The sequence below is a fragment of the Primulina tabacum genome, chromosome 3 (genome assembly GCF_025594145.1).
Source record: "Primulina tabacum isolate GXHZ01 chromosome 3, ASM2559414v2, whole genome shotgun sequence".
NCBI classification, from domain to species: Eukaryota; Viridiplantae; Streptophyta; class Magnoliopsida; order Lamiales; family Gesneriaceae; genus Primulina; species Primulina tabacum.
Window position 1 is genome coordinate 48,090,849 of NC_134552.1, and position 12,399 is coordinate 48,103,247.

The following is a 12,399-nucleotide window of genomic DNA, read 5'->3' on the forward strand; positions in this document are numbered from 1 at the left end:
ATCAGATTATGTTTGTTGATTGATTATGAGTTGAGATTGGTATATGTTGATATTTGTATTGCGGGATATATCGAGATTGTGATGTTATGCCGTCGAAACAGAATTAGATTGAGATTGATCAAATATAGATTTGTATTGAGTTGTATAATGATATTATGCTTCTCGTATGATATTCCAGAGTTGGTATTGAAGACTTCGAAGAACGATCAGAGCCAGACTGATATTTGATTTCATTGATCAGATTGATCTATGAAAAGAAAGGTATAAATCAATGTTAAACCGGGAAGATACGACTCGAGTTAGATCTGACTTGAGTTTTCCCAAAACCACATACTTTCTTTTATTGCATTGATATTTGCAATTCATGAGATTGATATGCTTAGTCTATTGAGTTATAGCAAAGCATGAGTTAGAGTTTTGGGCAGATGTGCCTAGCCTTTGGCAGAGCCGCCAAGTCACTGAACTTTTGGTGTATCGATGTGCTTAGGAGTAGATCGACCCTTATTGCAGAAATTCGATACAGAATGCCAAAGTCTGGGAATAAGAACGTACGACCATCTAGCTGGGAGAGTAGGTGGGAGACTGTTGCGTTCTTATTCGACCGGGATCCCTAGATTAGAGAAGAGTCGAGTCAGAGATTATGAGTCAAGAGTTTGATTTACAGTTTTATATCGATACATGTCTTTCAGATTATGATACATGTTATTGATATCTGTTCCATGCTTTTACATCTGTTTATGTGATTGCATGTATACGTTGTTTATACTAGGAATATATTTCTCACCGGAGTTATCCGGCTGTTATTGTGTTTGTATGTGTGCATGACAACAGGTGGAACAGGATCAGGGTCGAGAAGAGGATGAGAGATTAAGATTAGCGTGGAGACTCGAACCCAGAAGTAGAGTTGTTTTCATTACCTGATATGTAGTGGATGAACCCTAGTTTGTTATGATTTGTACTTTGTACAAGACTTGTACTTTAGATCTTGATGTTGATCATGTAAATGAAATAAGATTTATTTCATATGTTGCGCGCTCATGTATTTTTTTTAAAAAAATTTATGACCCAATTTACTTAATTGTTACATATGATCCTAATAATGATTAAGAAGATGAATTTTAGCGTCTGGGTCCCCACACAACCCCTATCAAGTCTCCTAACAAACTCAGCCACAATCGTATCTCCTTGACGAAGAGTCATAAATTCCCTCTTCAAACACCCTCGAACGTCGGCAGTAAAATACTTCACATAGAAAATGTTCTTGAAAATGTTCTTGAATTGATTAACTTACTGACTTGTACTTTTTAAGACGACAAAAACTTGTGTGAGACGCTCTCACGAGTCGTATTTTGTGAGACATATATCTTATTTGGGTCATACATGAAAAATTATATTTTTAATGCTAAGAATATTACATTTTATTGTAAATATCGATACGATTAATCCGTCATCCTATAAAATTCATGACAGTCCGACAAGAGATGTCTTCTTTTAAAACCAAGCCCAACCTACGGACCGAAAACATATATTTTATAAAACGACGATCACATCGTAGAATTTCACAAAAGTTGGTGTATAAATGCCATTGCCTGATTATTGCGGTGGATTGTGAAACAAAAATTTGACCGGCGATTTACAGGGAGAAAAATGAAGAAGGAAGATATGGTGAAGCTGATTAGCGCCGAGGGATTTGAGTTCGTTATAGACAAGAAAGCGGCCATGGTTTCACAAACCATACGCAACATGCTTACTTCACCAGGTCTTTTTTTATAGTTTTGATTTCTGGGTGTTTACTGTCTCAATTTTTGGTTTTGGGATGAATCAAGGGTTATTTCGTTGCCCAATCGTCCATTCTTTGCATTTCTCGTTGCTATCGTATAGTCTCCGATGGATTTTCTTTTCTTAATTAAACAAGATTTTTTTTTTACGGGTTCTCAAGATCTGTGGGTGATATGATGGATTTTTTGATGTACAACATCTTAAGCGAAACTTACACTTGGGCTTTGGAGAATTGCAGGGAGTTTTGCTGAAACGGAGCATGGGGAAGTGACATTTCCAGAGATAAGCACCACTATACTGGAGAAGATTTGCCGATACTTTTATTGGTCTCTTCAATACGCTAGGTTTTTCCTTATTATTCCTTCCATTATAATCTATTAGTCAGTTGAATTTTAAAGGAAATCCAGTGATTACCTTTTTTTTTCCAATCATTGCAATGATTACTTTCCTGTAGCCAACTTTGATGTGGATCTTTGTTGCAACCACAAATAATAGACTGCTTGTTTTTTTGTTATTTGTTAACTGTCTATTTAGGTGTTAATGAGAGATTGTTCCTTACTTAGGCACATGCGGTTGGATCAGTAAAATGAGGAATATTTATAGTTGCAAGTTACAATTTTGCCAATCTTGGTATGAACATGGGAAACTGAAATGAATGGCAGGTGGCTATTTGTTATTTCAAGTCGCTTTAGATATTAAATGAATGTGGAGGCGCTATTTTGGGAAATGTTTGAAAGCAAACCACAGCTTAAATTTATATTATATGTGACATAGAATGTACATTGAGCTGAAGAAAAATCCATCAACGTCCATAAGACTCGAATATGTCATATTCAGTTCCTTGCTTGATATTCGTGGATTGGACCTGATCATGCCAGCAGAATCTCATCGCTTGGTCTTGGTGCAACAATATTGTTAGGATGTGATGCCTTATCATGCCAGCAGAATCTCATCGCTTTGTCGTGGTGCAACAATATTGTTAGGATATGATGCCTATTCATGCCAGCAGAATCTCATCGCTTTGTCTTGGTACAACAATGTTGTTAGGATCTGATATATAATGGCTGGAACATCACTTAAGTACTATTTAATTGAATAGAGTGGGATGATTATTTGAAAATTATGTGGAAATTGGTGAAAATCTGTAAAAAGAAGGACGTAGGTGGAGCTCTGTGTCCTGGGATCTGAAACTCTCTTTTAGGTTTGCAAGTGTCTTGTGAAAGGTTTTGGCTGTTAGTTTGACTTACTAATGAACAAACAAATTTTGGGAGATATTGAGGATTTAGTGCAAATTCTCATGCCATTTTGTTAAAGAATCATGCGCGGAAACTTTTGGGCTGAAACCGGTCATCAAATAATGAGTTTGGATGATTAATATGACTCGAGACCAAGTAATCAACCATGTAAGTCATTTGCTTAGTGAGTAATTAGTGGAGGAATATAATGATGTAAATTAAATTTTTCGAATATTTCATCACAAGTTTTTTGTTAGTTTTAGGGCAATAAGCTCTGTGAGGTTTGCGCATGATCGTCAGAGGAAAAGAATATTTGTCATGAGGTGTTGGGACTAAACTATACCTGGGGTAATAGTTTTTAGGAAATTAGATGTCATTTTGGCATAAGCAATTCCTGGTAATTGCGACTATAAAATATTATGCATAATAATATAGAATGAAACTCAATTTTTCTGAACTTCTCACCCTAAATTTTGCCATTTTGGATAACTGTTGCTTATGCCTTCATTTAGCATCTGTTCTGCATCAAACTCGGATCTGAGTTGGAAGGTTTTAGGGTTAGAGCATGATTAAGAATCATATCCTCGTGCATTAATTATTAAAAACTGTATTTGCAGCATTTGAAGCCTTGAATTTTGCTTTGAATCATTAAGTGGGAGATTTCTTATGGACTTGTTTTCTGTAGTGGCAAAGAATCTGAATTCCACATTGAACCTGAATTGACTTTGGAACTAATGATGGCGGCTAATTATCTGCACACCTGAAAGGGCACCACTTGCTTTGTTGTATCATCTCCGATTTGACTTTGTAAGTACCCTGCTTCGTTAGGCACTCTTTTACTGCAGTATTGCATCTTTATTTTTATGTTTCAAGATCAACTTAGTTCCAAATTTGTTTACTTTCATTTCAGGTAATACTCTTCTACGTCTTGCAGAAAACAGACTTTCGCTTCACTTGAGTTTTTTTTTCTGTCCAGTTTATTTGGTGTACCTAGACTGAATTAGGTGTGCTGTTAATATTTGAGCTCGTATCCAAACGACCTTGTCGCATCGCTATGGTAGTTTAAACGAACTTAGGGCAAGACTCTTTCCATGAGACTACAGCAGTTTATGCGATAAAGTTTGCTTGAAATTGCTTCCAAGCCATTACTTATCCTCTTCATCCACCCAAGCCCTGCATTTATCTAGTTGATCAACATCTTGAATGTGCAGTTGGAAACCTGTTTTTCGTGGGTGGACTTTAGTAGGGAAGAGGGCAGCGGCGATCACATGAAAAAGAATGAAATATGATATTTAATAATAATTTTCAAAATCTTTGTTCGCTTGCTCAGAAATAGCCCCTCTTGGCCAATTTTCTGGGTCAGCTCTGTGTTTTACCATCAAGTTTGTGATAAATAGTATGTTTGCATGATATTTTTGTCTCAACAACAATGTCTAGACGATATTACCGTCCATAATGTAATAGTACTTTTGCATGATATCTATATCTCTAGTGTCTACTATGATGTTTTGATTCACTGGGTTTGAGAATAAAAAGTGCGCTGTAGTGAGGGATAGGATCCTCAAAATCAAGCATGCAAGTATTGCAATTTAAGAATACAAATTGCTGTGTTTTATGAGTTGAGAATGATTTGAATTCTGTGTAGGCTAGCAAGTTCATGAATATGTCCCATAAAACACTGAACCTTTGCTTGGTATCGTTTGTTCGAGAATATTTTCCCCTCTCCCAATTTAAATATCTAACTATTATTTATTGTCATCCTCTTTCTGTACAATGTTAAATCCCAATACCGGGATTAATCGACTTCTGCGTTGTTTAACAATTAGATAATTGCTAAATAACAAGTTTCGTAATATAATATAAACCAAAATCAGGTTATTTCATAAATACAAGAAAATATTATTTTTTTACAATGGAAATTCGTTAAATGATAAAATTTTACGAAGCATTTACAGCGAAAAATAAAATAAAGCTTAAAAAGAATATAACTAAATTAACTTCTCGTTTTGTCTATCATCAGCTCCAAAACTGATCTTGTTCCACTGCTTCTATTTGCTCTTCGGATTTATTTGGGAAGAATAAGGTAAGGAGTTAGTGATATGGTCGTAATTCAATAAGCGAGGGTCTTTAAAGCTCATACATAACAAATATACATGATATTCCAAAAAATATCATATTATGCATAACATAGTTCATATAACATTTATCATGCAAACAAATGTAAACATAAAATTGGCTGAGACCTGAGATTGCACTATCTTTATCTAGCAAATTATCATATTCTTTTCTTAAATTTTGAATCTTGACATATGTATATATTAGTTCATATCGAAAATTTGGGATGTCTATCCCTTGAATTTCAAATTCTTGGATAATTTGTACACAAAAAATTAATTATCTTTACAACTCTTGATAATTTGGATGCTTAAATCTTCTCACCATATACCCATTTATATCGATATATATATTGAAATTTCAGGATCACCACAATGTTTTCTTCTTATCCAGTAGATCATTATCCAATAATCTTGATAAAGTTCTCCATCATAAATTCGAAATTTAGCTTTGTATATCCAACATATCTTCTTATCTATTTATCTAGATAAATATATATGTTTACAATAATTTTGAAATTTATACCTCCTGCCATATACATGCATAATTTCGAATTTGGTGTAAATTTATCTAGTTGAAATCTTGAACATCTTGGATAGATTCTTACACAATTCTTGATAATTATACAATACAATTCTTTATAACTAGGAGAATATAGATTCTGAAATTTGCGGCTTTTACATCATTCTCTCCTTATGAGAAGTTTCGTCATCGAAACTTCAATCGGCTTGATCTTCGATGAGGTAAGGTATTGGTCTCGGATTCTCTCTTTCACTTCCCAAGTGTCTCATCGTTCAGTGTGATTGGACTACTGTACTTTGACGTAGGGAATGATGCGTTGTCTAAGTACTCTGTCATTGGTATCCAAAATTCAGATAATTCCTCACTCAGGTTTCCCTCGATCATGAGTGGTCCTACCTTGAGAACATGATTGGGTTCGGTATGAATTTCCTCAATTGTTACATGTGAAAGTCTTTGTCGATTCTTGACATAACTAGCGTCAATGCTTGCCTGTAAGCTAGTGTGCCCACTTTTTCTAGGATCTTGAAGGTCCTATGTATCGGGGGTTCAGTTTCCCAGCTCTATTGAATCGAACTTTCCCTTTCCTTGGTGAGAACTTTTCATAGGCCTTTTTACCAATATTGAATTTTACATGCCTTCTTTTTAGATTAGCTTAGCTTTTCTATCTGCCTTTAGTAGTTTTGAGTTTCTCTTTAATGACAATTAACTTGTCCACTATCGCTTGGACAAGCTCAGGTCCCATTATGGTTTTTTCTCCCACTTCATCCCAATACAGAAGTGACCGAACGTTTCACCCATACAAAGCTTTGTATGGTGCCATTTCGATACTGATGTGATAATTATTATTATAAACAAACTCTTTCAAAGGTAAATGTTCGCTCCAGCTCCCAATAAAATCTAGTGCACATCACCGCAACATATGCTCTAGAGTTTGTACCATTGTTTCAGTTTGACTATCGGTTTGAGGGTGATAGGCCATTCGGAGTGTAACATTAGTTCCCATGGATTCTTGAAAGCTCTTCCAAAAAATGTGAAACCAATCTCGGATCTCTGTCGGACAAGATACTCACATGGAATTCCATGTATAGAGTAGCCAGATTGTCCAGGTTATAGTGCATGCAGACGGCCAAAAGTTCGCAAATTTTGTGAAAATCTATCTACGATTACCCATATTTCGTGGTGGCTTTGTCATAATTTTGGTAATCATTCCACAAAGTCTATGTAAATATGATCTCATTTTTATTCTGAAATTTCTAACATTCGCAATAATTATAACGACCATTGGTCATTGGGTGACACAACATGAGCTTCGACTGATACTCACGCACCACTACTGGTCATGAGCCGTAGGTTGGTCCAGCATAAGTCGTAACTCATACCCATGCACTGTCGCTCATATAATATCTCACCCCTGGAAAGTAGTTTCTTTTGCCTCTCCCAACACTAAAACTCAGGACCTCCAGGCTTAAATACCTAGATTCCTAAAGTTTTGGTACCAATTAGGTAAAAAAAGGCGTTTTTTTAACGACCATGGTTCGTAGGCTGACCCAACATAAGCTCCAACCCATACACATGCACCACTACTGATCATGGGCCATAGGATGGTACCAACACTCTAGGAATCTAGACACTTAAGTATGGAGGTCCTGAATTATAGATTTCATAAGTCGGGGTGTAAGTCTTGGAAGTATATTTCACTATTGATATGTCTGGAGTCCGAGCGAAATTTTCACTGGCTTAGCTTCTGTATTCAGACTTGAATTGGATAATATTGATATAGGAAAACGTCTCAGAATTGCTGCCATAAGCCCCAACCTGTACCTATGCACCACTACTGGTCATGGGTCATAAGTTGGTACCCACGCTTTAGGAATCTAGACACTTAAATATGGAGGTCTTGAATTCGAGATTGCATAAGTCGGGGCGTAAGTCTTGGAAATATATTCCACTACTGATATGTCTAGAGTACGAGCGAATTTTTCAAATTCTCTTAGCTTCTGTACTCGGACTTCAGCTAGATAATATTGCTATAGGAAAAAGTCTCGGAATTGCTGCCATGTGATTAGTTCAGCTGTTGTCATGGCTGGTAAGATTGTTTTCCACCACTTGCTTGCTTTGTCTTCTAAGAAAGATGCTCTCACATCCACTTTAAGTGACTCGAGAACCTCCAGCACTCGTAGTTGGGTTTCGATACTCTTCAACCAGTTTTGTCCTACTTCGGGGTCGACGTCTCACTTGAACGTTGGGTACCTGTTCTTGCGGAGAGATTCATAATGAAATTTGTTCCCGTTTTGTGGCGGAGGTGGAGGAGGTTGATTCGCATTGGTGTTTCCCGAACCTTGAAGAGTTGTAGCCACAATAGTTGCGATGATCATTAGATCTTCATTAGTTCAGGTTAAACCCTGGGGTGAATTTACATCCTTACTTTTGTTCCTTGGATGTCTACCGGCCATTTCCTACAAATCATATGTTTCTAAGAATTTGACTTGTCTATTAATGATAGGAATCATAAAATGGGTTGTGTTGAATAAATTTGAAATCAAGGTATAAACAACACGTTTCTTTATCGATTTCTTAATAGTAAATGAATATAGTCAATTGAAAGAACGTAATGAATAACGCACAATTTTGCAAAAAGAAGGAAACTTGATAATCACTGGCTAAATTAAACTAAACATCAAAGTCAATCTACTACCTCTCCCTCGCATAATGCCTCTAGAGGCTCAGCTTCTATTTCATCGTGGTCCTCTTCAGGATCCTCGTCTTCTTGCATCTGCTCCATTAACTACATAAGTTGGGTATTTCCCCTTGTGAGCTGCGTAACTTGATTCTTCAGCCCTTGAATTTTTGCATCAGCCTTGATTAATAACTTGCAAGCGTGTTGATGGTGCCCCTGATACTTCGCTCGGTCATGCTGATTCTTGGTCCTTAGGCCCTCAGTTTGCTTGATCATGTTGTGGCTGACCTCGGAAAGCTTTGTCATGGCGTCACATGCTTCGTCCAGCCTTCTTTTGTTCCTTGCATTAAGTAGTTTTTCCTCAGCCAAGAATTGGTGTAACGCTTTATATCTTCTCATAGCATATTTTCTCGGTACCCAATTGTCTCAATATCATCCCTTAGTGCGATTTTGTCTCCCCTCAGTTGTTCACACTGATGGGAAAATCTTGTTTATATGTTCCTGCAATTCCGTCTGGGATGCAACCAATGCCTCATTCTCTCGTCTTTGTTCACCAAATCGGGCTCTAAGATGCTTAATAAGGCGATATTGATTGTCAAGGGCCAGCTGCTTATGCGGTTGTTAGCCTAAGCGCGAGTGTGGGGTCTCAAAAGAGTTGTTGGAGCCATTTCATGAAATTTTAAAAAAATGAAAAAGCTCAGAATAGGTCCAATATTGATACTGATATGAAAAATAATCATATATGACAGAAAACAGTAAGTATTAGAGCCGTTTGAGCCGATTCCTGGTTCGAACGAGCTTTTCCGAGATTTTTACAAAAATGAAATTTTGGATATAAATGTTTGGAGCGAAAGAAAATCTCAAGAGGAGTTCAGAACAACTTACATAATCGAATTTGGATCCTGCTACTAAAAGTTATATGGTAATGTCCGAAAAAAAAAACCAACTTACGTAAACCACATGCATGCAAATTATTTGAATTCCTTAATTGTTTTATTTAATTGATTTTAAATGTTTACTTGATGCATATTACTTGATTAAATGTATGATTGCATGATTATATGGCATGATTCCATGAAATTGATGGATTTTATCCTAATATTCGATAAAAGGCTGGGGAAAGCAGACCGGGGATGACCAAGACAGGATAATTATTTTACACTAAATATTTTCAAGGATTCTTAATATGATTAAAAATGATTAAATTTTTATAAAAATGATAGAGTTCGAATTATTTTACGAGACAAGCTTGATCTTAGCGGGGAAGCCGATTTTAGGCAAACGAGGATTTTTTAAAAGATCAAAAAATATTATTTTTGGAAAATAATTTTTATAATCTTTTATGTTTCAATTAAATAAGAGTTATTAGGTCCAATTTAACTAAATTGAGTAGGCCCATACTTGGAGGCCCAAAACATAAGCCCATTAACTTGCAATTTAAAATCTATAAAATGTAAACTTATTCTTCTAAACACACCTAGAAGCCGAAATCTTCACACACTTGCACCCACAAAATTCGAAATATAGAAGAGGAAGAAAAACTAAGGTTCTTCGTCGTCTATCTTTGTACCCTCGCCAACGATTGAATATTTGGGCGTTTTAAACGCAAAGGCACGGTTCATAAACCCTTTGACGCTACATTCAAATCATATTATGCATGTTTTATTTGTTTGAGCATGAAAATCATACGTGTTTGATTAATTTTACGGTAGAAAGTTTACTTTCAAATATGTGACGATTTTTCAATTTTGTTTGAAAAATGTTATGAAACCCAAGGACACGCTACCATTAGGAGATGTTTAAGGGACGGATAAGAGTCGTAAAAGTGATAAAACGAGGGCTGGAAATCAAAGGGAAAGCAAGGAGAGGAGCCTCGGGTTTTCTAGATTCAAGCCTACATGCATGACTTGCTGAGGGGTGCGGCTATGAGCGCGGAGACTGAGGGCTCGGCCAGGGTTGGTTGGAGGCTTATCCAGGGTCGTGTACTGGGGCTAGGAAGGGTCCTAGGGTGGCTAGGGTTCGAGGGTAGCGGCTGGGGAAGAGACCTAGTGAAGTAGGACACTTCCCATGCACGCTTGTGCAACCTGTGGCGGATAAGGGCTCGCGGCTGGCTTGGGGGCGAGCCAGGAGGGTCCAATAGGGTCTAGGGAGGATGTTCAGGGGTCGGTTTGGGGGTTGTACAGGGTGGTTCGCTAATGGCTCGACCACGACATGAGGGATACGTGTGCGCTGCTGATATTCTCGGGCAGGTGGTTCGCTGCATGGTTCAAGGGCTTGGGCTAGGTTCGGTTGAGTCTGAGCATTGTCCAGGGTCGGTGTGGGACATGTGTGGTCTGTGGTTGATGAGCTAGGAGAGTCCTAGTGGGACTAGAATTCTAGCAAGGATAGGAAGAGGGGGCCGCGGGTTCATGGCTGGTGCAGGGGGGACCAGGCATGGTTTAAGGGCTGGTTAATGGATTAGGAACGTCAAGTAGGGTCCCTAGGTGGGTTGGTCAGGGTTTAGCTCGAGGTGGCTCGGGATTGGTTCGATAAAATTGGGAGATGGTTTGGTGGGTTCATGCCAGGGTCAAAAATGCTAAATTAATGAAAAAGTTTTGAACTCTGGGTCCACAGGGGTGGTTCATGGCTCGCAAGGGTAGTTTAGGTAATAAAAAGTCTATGTTTAAAGTTTGGGAAAAAAATAATAAAGTTTGAAATAAATCGGGATTAAAATGCTCTACGAATAATTAATTAAGAAATTAAATCGAAAGCCTCGAACTTAAACTAAATAAAATTATTAAAATTAGAATTTAGCTTAAATAATTATTTGGGATAAGACCATGTCAATAAATGTAAGAAAATGTCAAAATCAAGAAGTTATACGTCTAGGGGCAAAACGATCATTTTACACTTGATAATACGAAATAGGTTGGCAGTGTCCGAATGGTCATAACGCATGTTAAATGATTTATTATGATGATTTTATGAAAATAAGATATTTTATGATTTATGGTAAAGTTGTGAAATTTTTATTGTTAAAAATGTTATTTTTGAAAGTCATGATATTTTATGCTTTTAAAAATAAAAGGAAAAATATTTTGAGGGATGTGAATTGATTGTGACAAATGATAAAGGATATGTGAAGGATCCGTTTTAAGAAAGAACAGTGAACTTACAATTTTATGAGAATGTCGTGAAGGAAAAGATCCCAGAGGGAGCCCGTTTACGGGAAAAGGTCCCAGAGGGAGCCCGACGATCTTATTTCCAGGGCGGTGCCTAGTGCCCGTCCCCATGGATTGGCCATGTGGAACTGAAGACTGATCAGTAGACCAGAGGATAAAATTCTAGTCACTTTCAAGTATCAAACTTCACCAAAATGATAAAGGATTGAAAGCTTTACGATTAAATGATTTTACGATTTACAACTTATTTATGCATAAATAGCTAAATAAAATTATGTTTTTTAATGCATGTGATTGTATATGTATTATTTACTACTCATGTTTAGAACGTGCTGAGTCATTAGACTCACTGGATTTGAATGTCGCAGGATTTGATGATATGAGGAGGCGCTGATGCTTGAGTGGATCGAGTGCGGCAGTACACTCCCGAGGAAATTTATTTTCCACATTAGCTTGTTAGATAAAAAATTTAAAAGACTATGTTAATGATTTTATTACAGACATTTTATGCTTTATTTTATTGACGTAGGATTTTTGATTAGTTGATATTTAGGGGTTTTATGCACTTGAGATTTCAAATGTTAAATTATTATGATTTATGGAAATGTTAAGTTATTTTAAATTAGTAATTTTTGAGTTTATGATTTATAAAAAAAAGTAGTGGATGTTTCATTTATGATCTACGAAACATTCCTAAATTAGAAAAAAACGCGATTTCAGAGTCCTAAAGGAAGAAATTTCGCGTATTCGAACCCTGTCCATGACGAAAGGGTGATTATTACTTGTTGGATCATTCCAGAGCGGACTGCATCACCCATTGCCAAAATTTGACAAAAAATTTATTTATTTTTTTGAATTTTTTCGTTAACTAGATTATGAACATGGCGGCTCTGATACCATTTAAATATCA

At 36.7% G+C, this 12,399-nt stretch overlaps 1 protein-coding gene and 1 long non-coding RNA gene across 2 annotated transcripts; one reads left to right on the forward strand and one right to left on the reverse strand.

Annotated features, from left to right (window-relative positions):
- Positions 1–1,524: 1,524 nt before the first annotated feature.
- Positions 1,525–4,162, forward strand: LOC142541124 (uncharacterized). The gene is made up of 4 exons (XM_075647721.1): positions 1,525–1,759; positions 2,018–2,123; positions 3,700–3,821; positions 3,925–4,162. Exons 1-3 carry the CDS (start codon positions 1,648–1,650, stop codon positions 3,776–3,778), a joined length of 297 nt encoding a protein of 98 aa, XP_075503836.1. The 5' UTR covers positions 1,525–1,647; the 3' UTR covers positions 3,779–3,821; positions 3,925–4,162.
- LOC142541125 (uncharacterized) lies at positions 3,699–4,712 on the reverse strand. Its single transcript, XR_012819239.1, has 2 exons — positions 4,234–4,712; positions 3,699–3,833 (listed from the first exon to the last, which is right to left on the reverse strand). It is a non-coding gene; the product is annotated as an uncharacterized LOC142541125 (long non-coding RNA).
- Between the last annotated feature and the right edge of the window lie 7,687 nt (positions 4,713–12,399).

What these genes read in the sequence shown, in the direction of transcription:
- LOC142541124 (XM_075647721.1), top strand. Translation starts at nt 1,648, where the DNA reads ATGAAGAAGGAAGATATGGTGAAGCTGATTAGCGCCGAGGGATTTGAG. An exon ending in CAACATGCTTACTTCACCAG is followed by an intron (nt 1,760 to 2,017) that starts GTCTTTTTTTAT and finishes GGAGAATTGCAG; the next exon opens with GGAGTTTTGCTGAAACGGAG. An exon ending in TGGTCTCTTCAATACGCTAG is followed by an intron (nt 2,124 to 3,699) that starts GTTTTTCCTTAT and finishes TGTTTTCTGTAG; the next exon opens with TGGCAAAGAATCTGAATTCC.